Consider the following 19,972-nt stretch of genomic DNA (forward strand, 5'->3'; position numbering starts at 1 on the left):
TATTAATGGCTTCTCTATGCATAAGAGATGCACTACCTATTGCTTCTCGGGAAAGGACATCTGATGTCTCATTTAACATTAGTACCAATTTCTGTGAATGTTGACTCTCTGTTTTGCACCTAATTGCGCGTTTCTTGAAATTCCTTTGTTACCACTTGTGGACGCTCCACTGGCCTTGGCTGAACTCATTGTGGAAGTTTTATACAAAGTGAGATCTTCCCTGTCTGGCACTGGTTCGATCCTTCCATTACTCTTTTCAGTGGGCTATTCGCTATTCCCCAAACAAGTCACTGAACAGGGAACAAGCTGTCAGAAATCTACTCCTTGTTGGATATGGCACAGGGATCCTTGCCTCCTCCACCAAATTATTGGCAGTTGATGGATCTATAAAATCAAATAAAATATAGGCGGCTATATTTACAGATTTAAGGCTCTCGCCTTGTTGCGTGGGTGGGTGGTGTTGGGGGGGGGGGGGGGGGGTGTTTACAGCTGCGAACTGGAGTGGAGACCATGGTTTTAAATTTCGGATTTCAGTTGGGGCCACCACTTAAATCCAAAATTTCGGGAAAATGTATTTTTAATTTTTTTAATGAAATTTCGGCACAGTACTGCCATGTCCGAAACCGAAACGAAAATTTTAAACTTTGCTGGAGACAGAGGCCCGGTTTATAAGAGTGGCTTTCGAAGCTTGCTCTCGGTCATATCCCACTGTCGCTATTGTGTTTCCTCACATATCTTATCAGCTGAGAAAATTACATCAAGTGACCATTGAGTGGCTTTCAAAGCTTGCTCCCGGGCATACCCCACTGTCGCTATATGTTTGCTCACATATCTTTTCAGTTGAGAAAATTACATTAAGTGAACATTTTTGCTCTTTGAGCTTTTTCACTACACAGTTTGGCATTTTATAATCCATTGTACTAATCAATTTTGAGATCGTTGACTCTGTTCCTGCATATCTCTTTCTGGTCCGGTCAACAGTGATACATGATGAGTTCTGTTCAAAGACTCACAATCTGATTTTTGTCATGCATATTTATAATATGTTATCATACTTTATTCCTCAGACAATAGCTGATTTTTGCTGCAGTTAGTCTCTCGTACATGAGTGGCACAGGCATTTGTTTTTGAGTTATTTTCTCTTTTGTTACTGTTCTATCTTGTTCTGGAATTCTTTTCCTTGGTGTCCTTACTGTTAAACATGTTTCTATTGTGATTATATTAGATGTGTGCAGGTCCGAGGTGCTCTAGAAACTTTAGTAAGCGCCTGTAATCCTATTGGTCATGTGCATGGACCACAGAATGAGGTTCAACCGTCTTTAATGAACTCCGATCTTCTTTCTAGAGAGCCGGAAAGCATCTCTCTTCTACTAAGTTTATTGGTGGGCCTTTTCCTCTTTGGCTCCTATTAACTTCTGGACACTATATTGGGCTTGCTAGGATTTTATATTTAGCTGTACAAACCTCTGGTTCTATGTTGATTTTTGTCACATTGGCAGTCAGAAGATGACTTCTATGTCCGATATTATACACTTCAAATTTTGACAGCACTTCTTACAAATTCTCCAAACAGGTACTCCCTTTCGGAAATGCTATGTTTTTTCTCACTTTTCTGTTGCTTGGATTTCTAAGATTAGGTCATCTTGCTCTAAGTTTGATTTTCCTGTTTCAGATTACAAGAAGAAATTCTTGCCATTCCACGTGGAATGACTCGGCTTATGGATATGCTTATGGATCGTGAGGTGAAAATTTTGGCTCATCATTTCTCATATTGTTATAACAAAAAAGTTGTTCTTATCTCATCATTTTGTTAACTTAATGTGAGGGTTTACTTTTGAAATTTATGGTATTACACAAAACTATTGTCCTTTACTTGCTTGTTAGAACACATAAGATATGCTCATGTTTATTCAAAGTATCACACAAAAATATTGTCCTTCACTCGCTGGAAATCAGATTTTGTGATTTCTGTTAGAATCTCCATTTAGAGCTTAACATTTATCAGGTAACTACTCTTTTTTCATGCATGTACGAGGGTGAGCCTACTAGTTTTTTGATAGTCATATGTAAAGGTTAGACAATATAAAACTTAGCTTATATAGCTGTATGATGAAAAGGGTGCCATGAAAATATGAGATGAGGGATTTAATTCAATTTGATGATATGTACTAGACCCTTTGATCTTCACCATGATGTCCTCATTAGCCAAATGCATCGGATATAGCATTTCCTTTTGAAGGATACATTCTACTTTTGGTTCTTGGAAACCATCTAATTATGGTCCAATTTCCCTGGAGCTACTCGTCAATTCTCATCCTATTTTAGTGTCCTTTCTTTCCAGCCAGGTTTGAACGGCATACAAATCTGGCTACTGTTCTAATTTTTGCTGAATCATAACTCTACTTGGTTTATTCCTAGATGCTCCATTGAAGTTTATTTTCATCAAGTGGAGCAACAGGCCTTCTTCCAAGGTTTTAAATTTTGGTTTCGGCTCCGGTTGCCACGGAAACAGAAATGTTTCAGTTTTGGTGGAAATCCTATAGAATAACGGAAACTTATGCAAATGATAGAATTTAAAGATAAATCTTCAAGAAATGCTAGAATAAGCACAAATACACATTTACAAATCATCACATAAGCTAGTCAACCATCCATAATGGGTTAAAAATATCGAACACCTAGTGACATGCTCGTCTGATGATTTAGTACATTCCATTTTCACATGTAATTCATATAAATAAGGAAATGTTATCAGCATTACTGTATTTTGATGAGGGCACTCCGCACTTTATTAAAAGTACGGTATGGCCCGCACCATAGGATGATCCAAACCGTCAATTAGATGGGCCAACGCCTAAATAGGTTGTGCCTCAAAAATCATTTCCATAGGTTGCTCCTAGCCCTCCGGTCTTAATGTTAGAGGGTTGATCGTAACCCATCTATAGATCGGAGGGTTAGGATCAACCTATATAAATAATTTTTGGGGCACAACCTATTTAGGCTGCGGCCCATCTAATGGACGGTTTGGATCATCTTATGGTGCGGGCCATACCGAACTTTTAATAAAGTGAGGAGTGCCCTCATCAAAATACCGTAGTGCTGATAACATTTCCCTATAAATATTCATACACAATGCATGCGCCCCATTTCGCATGCGATTCATATAAATACAATTATATAATACATACTGATATAGTATACCACAATTACAATTATGATTTGGGTTTATGCATTTCGGTTGTTTCGGTTTCGGCTTAGGTGGCCTTGGGTCATTTGTTTCTTGATCTTTATACGGTGGCTTCTGATAAGGATGCCTTTGTCCAAGACTCTTTTGAGTGGGAGGAGGGACGACTTTCTTGGAAGCTGAAGTTCATGCGATATTTCTTTGAAAGAGAAATCTATCGAGTTGCCCGTCCCTTAGATATCATGAATTCATGTTATATAAAGAAGCCCGGGAAGGATAAAAAGAAGCCCGGGAAGGATAAAGGGTCTGGATCTGAGATTCCTCCGGGATCTTTAGTGTCAGGTCTTTCTACCACCACACTGCTTTTAGCACTCTTTCTCTGCATTTGGTCGGGGTGTGGCACATTCCTGCCACTCCTAGAGTGTGTGACTTTGGGTGGACCGCTTTTCGGGATATGATTCTCACGATCAACCATTTATGAAATCATAAAATGTTTATCAATAATTGTTTTCTGTGCGTAGTGGCAAGGGGAGTTTGTGGACACTATCTTTATCTATTGTAAGTTTGCTAGAGGAATTAGGAGCTGTATCCTTTGGAGATTTAGGATCATGTGGGTTTTTCCTTCCCTCTGGCTGATCTTCTAGATTGTGGGCCTTGTCTTTTTGGAGGATAAAAGGGAGAATCTTGTGAAAAGTTTTGTTGTTATCCACCATGATGCAGATAATAGACCAATAAGTGGCATATTTGCCCATTAGGATTTATATTTCCATGTTATTTAGTTTATGAGTTTATTTTCATGTTATTTAGATTCTAGGATATTTATTTCCATGTTTTTAGTTGTTAGGACTTTTATTTTCCACGGAATTTTATTTCCATCACATTGCCTATATATAGGCGTCATTGTTACGAATTATTAATTTGGATGATTATTGAATTGATTGAGAGCTTCTCCCCTAGAATTGTTTCCTCCTCTATTCTTCCACTTCTCGTCTTCTATTCTTCCATCTCTTCTCTTCTCCCATTCTTCTTCTACTCCCTAAATTCGTCTATTCTAGTTCTAATCTTCTTCTTGTTCTTTATCCTCTTTCTTCTATTTCCCTTCCCGGTCCTACATCACACCATCTGGGTTATCTAGAAGGAAAGAAATGCCCATGTATTTCGAAGTTCGGTCAAAAGCGTGTTCTATTCATTCACAAAAGTCATCTCTCTAACTACTCAAAAAAACGTCATCTCTCACTAATATTAGAGATCTTTGATATTCTTTTCTCGTGAGCTTTTTATGTATTTTTGTATTTCTTCTCTCCCTATGTATTGACCATCTCTGTCACGGGCTCTTCCCCATTTTTTTAATAAATCTTTCTACCATTAAAAAAAAGCTCTTTGTACTAAATTTATTTATTTCTGTTGCTAATTTGTAGGAGACACAAATGTTTCTGATTGGAGGACTCTAAAACCCCTTTACTGGCTTCCAAAAATTCCAGAAAATATCCATAATCCCCCTTTAAAAAACTGCAGTTTTACCTTAATTTCAGCGCCATCTGATGTGCTTTGGTCCACCTGCTAACATCAGCAGGTGCCATGCTGACACCAGCAGTACAGCCCCTTTAGGCCTAAAATTCTCAAGCCCTTCTCTTTTATTATTTCATACAAATGTCTTGAGATTTTTTGGCGGTTGTGCATCCCTAATAAAGTAATAAGAAAGTCTTTATTTATGGTGGGAAAACTTTCATTTTTTAAGGTTGTTTTAGAGCTGTGCGTTCCTATACAACCCGTGTGGAAGTCATTTGAATGTTTATTTTTTAAGGATTCATTTTAATAGATTTGAGGCCAAGGCAATCCAACCCATAGCTGTTAGAATTAGAAATGAATGTGATAAAAAATGTAAGAAATGAATCAATCTAACATCTTATTTCACAATTGTAATTATGTACTTAAGTGACATTCAAGAAATGAATCAATGAAACATCTTATTTCACAATGGTTATTATGTGCTTAGGTGATGTTCAAAATGTTATGGGAGACAAGAAATGAGAGACTTGCATATTTGTGAGGGAAATGAATCTCTTAGCATGCGACAATTATTGTTCTTGACACTTTGTCGACCCAGTACTTATGGAGCTACTTTCAAAATTTAAAATTTTATTGTGATAATCTTGAAAAACTATCATAAAATACTGAATATAAAAAAGGTACTGATATTGGCACTACCCTGTATTAATAATGGCGCAAACTCACGAAATACCGGTGCTGCTTGAGACCATGAAAGATTTAGTGAGATGCTCGTGGAGGCTTGCTTAAGGAGATTTGAATAACAATCCGGGATTTTGTTCATTTACCGATGGGAGAGATCTCCAGGGGTGATTTATCTGGGTAATGACATTGGATGGGGGCTTTGTAACTGTGGTTACAGGATTGAGAGCCTGAAGGATGTTTATCTGGATCTTATAGAAGCTGGTTACTCTGTTTTTGATGCTCTTCAAGCATTGAAGATTCAGAGAGATTGATGTAGGCTAAACCTAATCATGCTTGGAAATGGGAAGAGTATACATTCCTCTCCTCGTTCCTCATCGAGGAGTGCTCAAGTTTAGGCTTATGGGTCTGGAAACGAGGAGGAGAGGCCAATACATGACCGGATAATCTTTCCGGGAGAAAGGCGAATACCTAGTCGATGGGGCACGGGAGCAAGATTAAATATTACATCAGAGAAGCCTCTTGTAGGTGACTGGAAATGCAAGGACTGCGGCTACTACAATTTTGGAAGATGTAGTTACGGGAAATGTTTGCTGGAGAAAGGAGATGGCAAAGAGAACCCTCAAAATCCCATGACTAGTGGGAGATGTAGTTGCAGGAAATGCTTGCTGGAGAAAGGAGAAGGCGAAGAGAACCCTCAAAATCCCATGACTAGTGGTATGGAGGAGTTTGCCCTTAAATCTGGAATCGGTGGTCAGCTTCTGAAAATAAGTGTCTCTGGCAGAGAGATCGAGGACCGGAAAATGACTCCCAGAAGGTGCCTAGTGAGCTGTATGAAAGGCTCTAAATGGAAGCTTGAGGAAATTTGGGAATGGGCCAAAAAATCATGGAATATCCCTCAGCTCCCAATACCTCTTGCAATCAGTCCTTTGGAGGTTCTATTCAGGTTTGAATCGGAGAACCATGCAAGCTGTGTTCTTCGGCGAGGAGATTTTGGGAAACCACATCGCTTCTTTACATACATGGAGTCTGACATTTCATTAAGGTGGCAAGAATATCTGGATAAAATTCAATAGTATTCCAGTTCATGGTTGAACTTCCTCAACTGTAGAGGCATTAGATAGGGTTTTTGGCTAAGTCCTTCAAGATAAATTGCCAGGGAACCACGATCACTGTATGGCTTTTGCTTGAGCTAAGGTTCTGACCTCATATTGGAAACGTTTATGTCCGTTTATTAATTTGAAGGTTGAGAATAGAAGTTACTTAATAGGTGTCATGAGCATGTTGGAAGAAGAGTCTATTAATGGTGGAATGAAGATTAATGGTAAGTCCCTTCTAGAAGTTATGTCCGACCTTGAGGATGGGGATAAGTCCAGTTTCGGCATATTGATATCGGAGGATAAGGTAATCTCCGTCGAGACGAGTAAAGGAAAATCAGTTCTAGCCCAGACGAACGAACCGTTGGGGTTCGTTCGAAAACCCTGATTTCAAATTTGAATTGGGGTCTAATCGGGCTGAAACATCATTGGCTGGAATGATGAGGCCTCCAAAAGCTGGCAGAGAGGTAGACCGGCTAGTTGATTTCGAAAAACAAAAGGAATTAAATGAGCATATACGTGGCAAACCAGGAGCGGACACTCAGGGTAGTGGGGAATTTTAAAAAAGTATAAAAAGAATGATAGCAATTCAGCCCCTGTCCCGAACATCGTAAAGGTCATCAGAAGCCTCGATCTTGTAAATGTGAAAAATAGTAAGATGCTTTGGAAAAAAAAGTAGATATCTTTTGCTAAGCGTCATCCGGCTAGAAAACAGTTTCCGAGGCAGAATAGGAAAGGATTTTCGTAGGAAAAACGCCTCTAGTTCCTTTCATAGGAAAACACCTCTATCATGCACGGTACTTATGGGTTTGTGGATAATTATTACACCCTCTCGCCGCCAGTGATCAGTAGGGTCGGTCCTCTTTTTATAAGAAGAGGGATGTAGGAAGACATCCGTATACGCACGAAAAGGAAAAAAAAAAGAAACTCATCTCCAAGCTTCTTGCAATGCTAGAAAGTTATGACTCGTCTGGGGATTCCTCCTTTTCAGATGAAGGGGAGCCCCTGGATCTCAAAGGAAAAGGGAAAGCTGCCCGGGACGAGGGCCTGCGTATAGGGGAAAAGCAAGCTTTCAAGAGAGTGGGCTACAATAGGAAGAGGAAGCACCAAGAGTCAGCTTCGAAGGGGGAAGTGGCCCTTGAATATCTGAAACTTCAATGGAAGAAGCTTCAGGATATACCTATGGTTTGATCCTTCAAAGCATTACCATTCCTATTCAATCCTCTGGAACATGTATCAGATCGTGTATGTGTGTTTTTCCCTACATTTTCATGCAGAATTATCCATTTTTGCCCCAAGATTTCAGCTTAACAGAATATTAAAACTGTTTGATTTAAATCAAATAGTTGTAATATTTGATTAGCACCAAACCCATCAAGTGTTAGAGCTAAGCTACTAACCTTAGTATGTGGCTTTCAAAAAAATCATTTTCAGTTTAAAAACAAGCTCCGGTTTAATGGAAGATTACCCATGATTTACTTCAACAAAAAGTGGCAAAAATAAGCATTGGTTAAATGAAAGGAGGCCAAAGAAAAGGAGAAAGTGATTGAAGAGCTCACTAGTAAGAAATCGTTTGTGTTAACTTACCAACTTCTCCAAAAGCTTAACCTGGAGAAAGGCATTATTTGTCTTTTAGACTTTAACACTCCCCCGCACGTGTGGCCCACTTGGCAAACACGTGGCACATGTGGTCCCACTTTGGGTCGACCATGGCATGTGGATTTTTGTTATTCGGGAGGTTTGAACTCGAGACCTTTGGCTCTGATACCATGTTAACTAACCAACTTCTCCAAAAGCTTGGGTTATCTATTGTAATCAAACGTATATTGATTTCCAATCCATATATGTTTGAGGGGGCATGTTAGAATATGTGACATCCAACGGTGAATCTCAACCCAATACAACCGTTGGATGTCACATATTCTAACATGCCCCCTCAAACATAAATGGATTGGAAATCGATATACATTTGATTACAATCGATCACCCAAAAAAGCAATATAAAAGTTTGCAAATTTTGATGCACACTGCTACAATTGATGTTTGCCTGTTGTTGATATTGCTGAAGATGATTGCCGCTTGTTGTTGAAGAACATGTCGCATGAAAGATGAACCACAAAGAGCCTCAGAACTGAATTGGACTGAAGCCGGAATGGGCGAGTCTTTAGGGTGGTGTTTAATACCGAACCCTCTAGAAATGGGTCACTATGGACCAATGCCGGAATGGGAGAAATGGGTCACAATGGACCAATGCCGGAATGGGCAAGATGGGGCCTTAATAGGCCATAATGGGCCTTGATGGGCAAGACATCATGGGTCGGCTCAGGCACACACCTCATGGAATGAGGCACCTCAACTGTGTAGAGGAATTATTTCAGGCACGCACCTTAAGACAGATACCTCAGCTGAAATGGATCAGAGAAGAAATTAGGAAAGGAAATTAAGATTTGAAAGGAGGAGCGACAATTAGCGGTTGTGAAAAATAATGGCAAACACAAGTAACTAACACTATGAATTTTTTTGTAATGGTGCAAATAACAAATTTGGGGGTAGAACTTTGGGTAAAAGCAAATGGGGTCTTAATTATTAATCTTAAGGTGGATAGGTATGAAGAGAAGAGAAGTGTCGGAAAAAAAAAACAATGAAGGGGTGCACTTATCAAATCAAGGACTAGGTATTTGAGTATTTTGCAAAGACAAGGACCCGAGGAGATAGGGTGAATGGGTATTAGGAAAGAGGGGTGTACTGAGTAAAGTGGCGGGATATGATTTGTAACCCCTTTCCCTGTCAAGATGAAGCCTGACAACAAGTAGTCTTTGCTGGAATGATTTGAATCCCTTATTCAAATCATCTCAGAATACCTGATGAAAGAAATGGATGTAGCCTTCACATGGTAATGGAAGAAGCTCCACGGATGAGATCATCAAACCCATGCCACCACATGGTAAAAAGAAATGAGTTGCAGATCTTAAAGAATAATAGAAGGAATGAATACTAGGACAACCATCAAAGAGAAGGGAAAGAGGACCTAAGCAAGAAGAGGTGAAGATGATGGGCTTGATGCCCTGCGGAGGGCTAGATCGGCCGCCCGCTGGAAAACGGAATTGATAGAATTGTAATCAGGACACCAAGATCATTGGCTCTGATACGATGTTAAACTTACCAACTTCTCCAAAAGCTTAAGCTGTTGGAGAAAGGCAGTATTTATCTTTTATACTTTAACAGTTTGAAGAGTGCTCGATTCGCCTTTTAATATATTATCATTTTACCGTCTAAAAAAAAAAACTGTTTGAAGAGTGCTGTGCACCGGTCTACGAATTACCACACTTCAAGAAAGCTTTGAAGGAGGAAAGAAAAGCATTAGACAAAGATTCTAAAAGAGATGATGTCCAGATGGAAGATACAAGTGAGAGCCACTACAGTGGGTCGGCCCTTCCTCGCGATTCCTTGGATGCAGACCTCGGTGGCAAAATTAAGTCGTGCTTATTTAGGGCTGAGTGACTCTGAGGAGGCAACAGTGAGCTCTTGGGAAGAGGAAAAGTCTATGTCAGCGGAGTTTGAGGAGATGTCAAAGGTTAGAAGTGCCTTGGAGATTGGTTTTGAAGAAAATTTGGTGAAGACCAAGAAAATGTTCTTGGAAATTGAGAAGAGGGATGAGATAGAAAAAAGGGAGAAAACGCCGGGGCGTGGTAGCAGAGAGCTTAATGCTCTTATGGAGTGATAAGGAAGTTTCGGTCATTCAACGTTTTGGGCAGGTGGTGGTGTTAATCGAAGTGCGTGGGAGTTTGTTTGTTTGTGGCGTGGCTGTTATTATAGGCTTGTTGATGAATTTCTCTGGGAGTTAAATTAGGATAATGAATATTTTTTGTAGAGTTTGGTAATTTACCAGTCTTTCTTGCTATGGGGGTCAAGTTTTAGGTTGATAGGGATGAGTACTATCCGAGAGGTGCTAGAGGGACCTTGGTCCTTCACTGCTCATGATCTTTCTTGATCCCTCGATGGTCAGCCTATGGTGATGTCAAATGGTCTGAAAATTTCTAATGTTGGGTGTGTTGGTGGTGATAGTTCTGAGTGGTTTTGACTTTTGGGACTTTGAGTCCAGGAATGGCTGCAACCCCGATATCTCTGCTGGAGGAGCATTTTGAGGTTACAATTGGGAGTATCAAAACGATGGTATTTTATTTTTTCTTTTTCTTTTTCTGGCTATTGGAGTACCTGTTTTGGCATCCTTTGTTATCATGTAAAGGGGTGGGGCTACTTGTCCCCAACTCTTGTAAATCTTGTTATTATGAATAGACTTGCCAATTTTCCAAAAAATAATGGCGCAAACTCATCTTGTCTTTTCTTTTTAAATTGGCTTGTGAGAACTTTTTGGGAACTGTAAGAATCTTTGACAGCTCTTTAAATAATAAAAGAGTAGATGAGTTAATGCAATCATCAAACATTGTTGTGCTGGTATCATTTCCCTATAAAAGATATAATATCCAAAAAATAAATAAACTGCACTTATGGAGTTACTTTCAAAGTAACGTCTTTGCAATTGTTTGAGCAGCTCCCATACAAAAGGGCTATGGTCAGATGCTGCTGACTTGATTAGATGAGGAGCATTTATTTTAGTCCCTTGCGTTGTTAGTTTCATTTATGTTCTTTTATTTGTTATTATTTTATTTGAATTTCTCTTTATTAATTTTTGTGGCATTTCTGGTATCAATAGGTTCCTTCTTTCTTATCTTAGTGTGATGTCTACTTGATAAGTTAAACGAAATGATGCTCTGTTATTTCTTAATTTACTCATGAAGCTGATGCTTTGTTACTTCTTATTTACTCATGAAGCTGAGGTGACTTTCTTGTCTTAATGTGATGTCTATTTGATAGGTTATACGAAATGAAGCTTTGTTACTTCTTACGTACTTGACTCGTGAAGCTGAGGTGACTTTCTTATCATTCACATATCTTCTAACTTCTTAGTTATATCATCTTGCTTCAAAATTTGTTTTAACTTTTCTGATTTTGTTACTGACTACTCTTCTCGATAAATTTCAGGAAATCCAGAAGATTGTTGTTTTTGAGGGTGCATTTGAGAAAATCTTTAGCATAATTAAAGAAGAAGGAGGTTCAGAAGGTGGTGTTGTCGTGCAGGTGATTTCCTTGGAACTTCGCATCTTAATAGGTTAGCCAACTTTTCCATACCTCCACTTGAGCCTCTGATTCTTTCTCTAGTAGCAAAGGATGTGGACATAATAGTTCCTGCAGTTTCTGTTCTTGTCACTATGACAACTTCCTCTAAATTGAACTTATACCTCTTTTGACTTCCATATTATAGGTTTTAAATTTCTCAGAAATGGCTAAAATGTTTTCATTTCCGTCCCCACTGAAATTAAATCTCAATGAATTCTTTCCACATCATTATGTCTGTTAAAATTCCCGAAATTCGACCGAAATGGTCGAAACTACAATAGTATGGAAATATGTTATGATTTCATTTCATTAATGTAGAGAATGATATTTGGTAGGTAACATCATTGAACTCCACAACAAAGTAACTGTACCTTATGCATGTGATGTCAGATCGGCATGCGGACATTCATACCTCATTACCTATGTGGTATTGACATAGAATTGGGGTCCTTGGAGGGGAGACTGGTCGTTTTACTTTCGTATACTTCATTATATTGTTCTTTATTCACTTTACTATTCCAGACATGTGCGACAACGCATGTCACAAGGTGTTCGATGTTATTAAGCCGGATGGCTTTCTTGCTTATGTTATGGTTTCTAAGTATGTATTTGTGTTTATTCTAGCATTTTTCCAAGTTTCATCTTAAAGTTTCTTCAGTTGCATACGTTTCCATATTTTTCTATGATTTTATAAGATTTCCACATAAATTTCCATCGAAACCGAAATGTTTCCGTTTCCATGATGACCAAAACTGAAACTGGAATTTAAAACCTTGGTCATCCTGTTTGTAGTCATCGTTGGTATGTAGTATATACATTTGCAGCTCTTGGCCTATGAAAGTTTAGTTGATGATATGTATGTATTGAGAGAATAGAGAGACGAGAAAAGTGAGTTAGGGCTTTCTCCCCCTCACTAGTTTTTTAATATACTAAAGAGAAGAGTACAATTACTGTAATGCCCATGGGCTTATTCTAACACTCCCCCTCAAGTTGGATGTATAAGTTATACATTCCTAGCTTGTTACAAATGTCACTCAACTTTGGAGAACTCAAAGGTTTTGTGAACATGTCATCTAACTGTTCTGCGGAACGAGTGAATACAGCACATATCTCCCCTTTCTGAATTCTCTGACGAATGAAATGACAGTCGACCTCGATGTGTTTCGTTCGCTCATGAAAGACTGGATTTGTCGTAATATCTCTTGACTGAATACAGCAGCCCTGTTGTCACATTACAACTGTGAAGGCGAAGGAAACCTAATACCGATCTCAGACAGGAGAGACCTCAACCAAATGATCTCTGTACTGGTACGAGCCATTGCTCTGTATTCTGCCTCAGCACTTGACTTTGCAATGTCGTTTTGCTTTTTACTTTTCCATGAGACCAGATTGCCTCCCACAAATGTACAGTACCCTGTAGTTGATCTTCTATCACCAGGAGATCCAGCCCAATCAGCATCAAAGAAACCCTCAATGCGCATATGACCTTGACATTTGAATAGTAAACCCTTTCCTGGTGTACCCTTCAGATATTTGACAATTTGAACTACTGCACTCTAATGTGAATTGCGAGGAGAGGTCATATACTGACTAACCACCCTAACATCGTAGGATATATCAGGTTGAGTAACAGTAAGGTATATGAGCTTACCTACCAGCCTCCTATACCTACTAGGATCCTGCAACAATTCACCCTCGTTTGGAACTAATTTTACATTTGGATCCATAGGTGCAGACACAGGTTTTACGCCAAGATTCCCAGGTTTCCTCCAACAAGTCCAAAACATACTTCCTCTGTGATAGAGATAACCCACTTGAGGAGTATGCCACTTCTATCTCAAGGAAGTATCTAAGGTGCCCCAAGTCTTTTGTAGCAAACTCTCTTTGTAAGAATGTCTTTAGCTTCTGAATCCCTACCGAGTTACTGCCCGTGATAATAATATCATCAACATATACAATCAACATAATGCATCCTGTTGAGGACTGATGGTTGAATACGGAATGATCCACGACACACTGTTTGAGGCCATACCTCATAACTGCCTCACTGAATCTGCCAAACCATGCACGTGGAGATTGTTTCAACCCATATAACGATTTCCTGAGGTGACAAACAGAAGAGGACAACTCCCCCTGAGCAGCATATCCTGGAGGTTGCTCTGTATACACCTCTTCAAGGAGGTCGCCATGAAGAAAGGCATTCTTCACATCTAACTGGTGAAGATGCCAGCCATTATTGACGGCCAAGGATAGCAGAACCCGCATTGAAGGTATCTTCGCAACTGGGAAAATGTCTCATTGTAGTCAACGCCGAAAGTCTGAGTGTAGCCCTTTGCCACGAGGCGAGCCTTGAGTCGCTCAACAGTGATATTTAATGGAGAATACCCAACGGCAACCAACAGGTCGGGCCCCAGCAGGTAGAGTGACCAGATCCCACGTATGGTTAGAATGCAGAGCACCCATCTCAAGGTCCATCGCAGCTCGCCATCCTGGGTGATTAAGGGCCTCATCCAAAGACTGTGGTAACACAACAGAAGGCCTAGAGAGCATGAAGCTTTTGAAAGTGGAAATTAGACGATCATAAGAAACAAAATTAGAGATAGGATGAGCAGTTGAATGGGAACGAGTCCTGAAAGCAATAGGAGAGGAGTTTACCTGAGTAGAGGATGGAGAAATCTCAGCCTGTGAGGACGATCTCTCGGGGTGAGGCGGCTACATTTGCTTACCGTGTTGCTGGCGGCGTTGATACTGAATAGAGAGAAGAGAAAAGTGAGTTAGGGCTTTCTCCCTCTCACTAGTTTATATATATACTAAGAGAAGAGTACAATTACTGTAATGCCCATGGGCTTATTCTAACAGTATGTAAATGATACCCCCCCTCTCCCATCTTCAGAAAAAGACAACTAAAAGAGGTGGAAATACTAAATTGGTATTAGGAGCTGATGAAGGTTCGTGTCATTTTTCTCTTTTATGAGGGTTAGAAGCATGAAGAAAATAAGAAGCTTGGATCATCGTTGACATCACTGGCCTTGTCCCAAGTTTCATTCTTTGTTTCGTGGTGGATCTTGTAATGTCTATTACCAATGTTTTGAAAATTGGTAGGCCTTGTCCTAAGTTTCATTCTTTGTTTCGCGGTGGATCTTGAAATATCTATTACCAATGTTTTGAAAATTGATATCTAATTGTAAATCGTAGCAGGAATCAAATTGTTCATCGAAGACTGCTAACGGAACTCTTTATTGATTGTGTGATCGTAATAAGGTTGGTTGCTCTATAGCCTTGTTGTGGATCTACCTTTGCAGCCAGCTCAATGGGTAACTGACTAATGACGGTTCCCATGGGCTTCCAGGAGAATGGTTTTGAGTTCTACATATTTTGTAAAAGTGTCTCTTTCCCTATCATCAATTTCTTCAAGCACGGGAAACATATGGGTACTCTATTCGATTGATCACGAACAGTAAAAAAAAGCCAGACCAGTCATGTACTCTTTGAATCCTGGGTGATAGCTCCGATTGTACCAACCTACATATGTCTCTTCCCCATCAATCGGTACTAGTTATTGTCATTTTCATTCCTTGACCTTATTTGTCCGATGACTTGTACCCCACCACATTCATAGAAGGATTAAACGGAGCAAGTGACCAAGTATCATTCTGAAGAAGGCATCAAACTCTTCGGTCATCGTAGCACGCCAAAGAGGACTCCACCGCAGAAAAAGACGTGACGTAGGGCGAATGAAGGGATTAGTCTTTTGCAGACAAAGAATGCTAAGAATTGAATTAGTTGGTGATAGAATATGAAGGAAGAGAGCTTGGTTACAATTCCGAATTCGCTATTACATGTTGGCTCTAGTTTTTGTTGTTTTTGATGTTCAAACGGTCTTTCTTTATCCATGGGCAATGAGTTTCGATGTATTGGGTGTATCTGTATTTATCGAAGCTTACCCCCACAATATTCTCTTTCTTTGTCTCTCTCCCATTCCCGTGTCCGAGGGCACACCTATCCATGTTTTCACTTATCTCCCTCCGCTATAGGTTCCCAACATTTACAACTGCCGATGATCCCTAAACCGCAGAAGCAGGTGGGCGTGGGCCAAACCCAACCTCGTGAGTGAGCCAGCACTCATAAGCGCCCCTGCCTCTTTTGCAGTCAAAACACTCCTCTCCAGTGGGACAAGCCGGACCAGAAGCCTCATTTCCTTCAACTCATTCAAGCGATTCAGTTAGTAGGAAAGTCATGTCACTGAACGTTGGATTATATGCAACCTCGTAAACATTACAACAAAGAGGTCTGTGTTAAGTATATAGCCTAGATAAAAAAGAAAGTAATTATAAATCATACCATTAATCGTAAGATTATTTTTGATTAAAAAAATAGAAAACTTACAAGTCTTCTTCAAGGTTTTAAATTTTGGTTCAGTTTGTCACGGAAACGGAAATATTTCGATTTCAGTTGGAATTTTCAGTTGAAATCCTATGAAATCATGGAAACTCATGGAAGCATATGCAAATGTTAGAATTTTAGGATGAAACATCATGAAATGCTAGAATAAGTACAAATACACGCTTATATCCCATCAGATGAGTAACCATTTTAAAAAAAAGAAAAAGAAAAAGAAAAAGAGACCATTGCATCAGCAAGACAACCATTCATAATGTTTGACATGCATTGTCGTGCATGACTGATAATTCAGTTAGACCACATGTAATCCATATAAATATGTATACAAAATATATTACATTTCACATGCAATACATTGAAATATAAATATGTAACACATGCGCCCACCCTTCCAAGTGCTGGGTGAGATAGGTGACAGGTAGCTTGCTTCCAAGCCGATAGGATAGGCGGTGGGCCGGGCGTAGAATGCTATTCATTGAAATATAAATTTGTAACACATGCTAAGATGGTATACCACTATTACACTTACGATTTTGCTTTCAGAATGCTTTTCAATTTTGGTACGGTTTCGTTGGGAGGAAGACGAAAACATTTCGGTCATTTCGTGTCGGTTTTGTTGGAAAATTAAAACTGTGGTCATCATTATCATCCTCATCATATGTCATCTGGTTCCTCGACATAAGCCAACGTCATAATCTTCCTCAGATTCTGATAAACAAACTTCTTCCTCATTGCCTTGGTTTGTATGTTCCATTCCATTTATTCATTTTCCTCTGGCCTAAAACATATTCATACTCCAAAACATACTAGGAAATAATTCATGAACACATTGCTCTTGAAGCATTATTAAATAAATAGTTTCTGCTTTTGCTTTTAATTGCTAGAGTTGGTGTCGTCTCATTCTTTGTTTGCTCCTCCATAAAGCATTCACCCATTTGCCCTTCCATGTGGTGTCCTTTGGAAGCTCATGTCCAACCTTTTCAGCTATCCATCATTAGACTCAAGGTTTGGTAAGTAAAATTGGATCAAACCCTCTATCTGTGCTCTTAGCATGGCTTACTTAAAGTTGAAGATTGTATTTTACGAGGAAAATGCTAGAGAGAATGACTATAGCCCCGTTCCTAACAAACTCTAGGCCATGCTAGTGCCACGTTCTGCTCAATTTGAGGGACAAATAAAAACTATTCAACCTTCGTAAGTCATAATTTCACTTTTACCTGCTCAAATATGTTCAATTTGTGCTTGCAATTGTTGTCTTTCACATCCAGCTTTCTATGTAAATTGATTCTGTAACTTGGGACAATGATCTCTGTAGCTCTCATCCCACATATAGTTTTCCTAAAAGGTGAGATACTAAGATGGTTTGCTTATCATTAGAACATTATAGTGAAGTCGATATCAACAGTAGAAAAATTACCTGAATGCTTCTTTTTGCTTCCTTTTCCTTGTTTACTTTTTTTCTCTTCCGCATAGGTCCCTTGCTGTTTTTAGACATGTCTATTTGCATATAATTTTTCACCCATTCTATTGAATTTCGAACAATTCTTTTTTATTTTTTGGTTTCGAACATTATATTGAATTTCGAACATTATAGTGAAGTTGAAATGGTTGATTGAACAATTCTTTCTAGGCAATTTTATAATCCTTGCATAATCTTTACTGCAAATAGAAGCACATTTATAAGAAATAACCTATTGCATGCAAGGTGTACTACACAGCCTTACCCCTGCTTTGCAGAGAGGCTGTTTCCGTGACTCGAACCTATGACCATCAGGTCACAATGGAGCAATCTTATCGTTGCGCCAAGGCTTGCAGCGGCGAAACCTGTGACAACCAGCCCTCCCCAGATCCCGCAGTGGCTGGAAGCCTCGTGCACTGGGCCGCCCCTTTAACCTATTGCATGCAAGGGGCTATATACTATGAAGTTGTAGGTTCCATGGAAATAATTGTTGAAGGAGTAGCATACATGACTTGTATGATAATACCCTTCACTAAGGGTAAAATAATAAAATGTATTGTCTTAGTGTGCGTGCCTCCCTGGTGTAGACTAAAATCAGTCACGATGATGATGTTGAAAGCCCTATCCAAGGATGATTACAAGCCGTAGGATATTACCTATCCTCTTGAAGAAATCCGACTCAAACCTTGAATCTTCAATATCCTTGGAATAGACTCCAAAAGTATTTCTCTCCAAAACTGCTCGTACCTTTCTAAAGAGGCTTTACAATGATATATATATATATATATAAGGCTACCTTGACACCCTAAAATAACCCTAAAACCAACGAATAAAAAGGGCTCCCCCTTGCCATTAAAAAAAAAGGGGCTCCCCTTTCCCTAGAAACCCCTGATTTTTATCCATTCTCAACTTGACATTCCAGACGTGAAAAAAAGTGGGCCCCTTCCTTAAATGACTTATGTTAAGCTGTTGGAGAAAGGCGTTATTTATCTTTTATACTTTAACATTGCCCCGCACGTGTGGCCCACTTGGCAAACACATGGCACATGTGGTCCCACTTTGGGCCGACCATCACATGTGGATTTATGCTATCCGGGAGGTTTGAACTCGAGACTTTTGACTCTGATACCATGTTAACTTACCAACTTCTCCAAAAGTTTAAGCTGTTGGAGAAAGGCGTTATTTATCTTTTATACTTTAACAACTTATAAGAAAGGTGGGCCCCATCCTAACTTAATGACTTATAACATAAAAGCCAAAAGCTAGTGGGCCTTATCACTCCACTATGGGAATAAAATGTGGGGACCATTGAACTCTCTCCGCTTTGTATGAGTTCCACTTCCTTTCCTTTTCATTTATTGTCCTCTTAAAGCATATGTTTCTCACCACCTATGCACATCCCATTTTCTGCACATGTTGTTTGGTCTCATCTTCCGTCTCAATGTGAAGTTGCACTTCATCAGACTTCCACTTACAAGCATAATCTCTGTTAAAGTATAAAAGATTCAATACTGCCCTTCTCCAACGGCTTAAGCATTTGGAGAAGTTAGTAAGTTAACATGGTATCAGAGCCAAAAGTCTTGAGTTCAAACCTCCTCGATGTAAAAAAAATAAAAAAAAATCCACATGCAATGGTTGGCCCAAGGTGGGACCACATGTGCCACGTGTTTGCCAAGTGGGTCACACGTGATGGGGGAGTGTTAGTATAAAAAATTAAATACTGCCCTTCTCCAACAGCTTAAGCTTTTGGAGAAGTTGGTAAGTTAACAATCTCAACCATGGTTTTAAACTTTGATTTCGATACCAATTTCGTCCTTGACCGAAACCAAAATTTCGGCCAAAATCTGGTAATAAAGAAAAAAGTATTATTTTATTCTTTTCCAATTCGATAATTTCGGCCGAAAATTTTGAATAATACAATATTTAAAAAAAAAATATCAAAAATTCCAAAATTTCGGTTGAAATTTTGGAAATTTTGGCCACAATTACCGAAATTTGGTAAACCCGAAATTTCGGTTTTAGTTTCAACCGAAATCCAAAATTTTGGCCAAAATTTAAAACCATGATCTCGACTATGATTTTTGGCATGCCAATGATCAATTGCTCATCAGGTGGATTCATTTCACTCTTTCTCCTGAAGTAAATGCACAAGCGCTTGATGTTACATCTGTTAGGGAGATATGTAAATCTCTCCAATCTTTCGCCTGAGAGAATTTTGAGGCTGGCATAATGCAGTTACGCTTTGTTTTTTTGTTTTTGAATAGCAATGCAGTTACGTTTTGAACTGCAAAATAATTGGAAGTGCTGATCATTTCTTGACTCGACATGTTCTTATGTCCCTCAGTCAGTTGCGAGCGCAATTCATCCAACAAGATTATGTGGTGTCTGTCCAGGATATCCTCCAAGGCATCATCGAAGGTTTTGTTTGTGTGATATGTCCAGGATATCCTCCCACGTATCAGC

General features: G+C 39.3%; 1 protein-coding gene across 2 annotated transcripts in view; it reads left to right on the top strand.

Annotated features, from left to right (window-relative positions):
- GC6 (golgin Putative 6) overlaps window positions 1-19,972 on the top strand; it is a 53,938-nt gene that overhangs the window by 16,972 nt on the left and 16,994 nt on the right. For both annotated transcript variants that reach the window (XM_077370434.1, XM_077370435.1), the window contains exons 6-10: window positions 1,236-1,382; window positions 1,500-1,573; window positions 1,673-1,742; window positions 11,347-11,400; window positions 11,515-11,610. In XM_077370434.1, coding sequence (XP_077226549.1) covers window positions 1,236-1,382; window positions 1,500-1,573; window positions 1,673-1,742; window positions 11,347-11,400; window positions 11,515-11,610 — 441 coding nt within the window. The remainder of the gene's footprint in view (window positions 1-1,235; window positions 1,383-1,499; window positions 1,574-1,672; window positions 1,743-11,346; window positions 11,401-11,514; window positions 11,611-19,972) is intronic.

This window comes from Tasmannia lanceolata, unplaced genomic scaffold, assembly GCF_043159265.1.
Source record: "Tasmannia lanceolata isolate RefF3 unplaced genomic scaffold, GAP_Taslan_0.1 ptg000037l, whole genome shotgun sequence".
Classification (NCBI taxonomy): domain Eukaryota; kingdom Viridiplantae; phylum Streptophyta; class Magnoliopsida; order Canellales; family Winteraceae; genus Tasmannia; species Tasmannia lanceolata.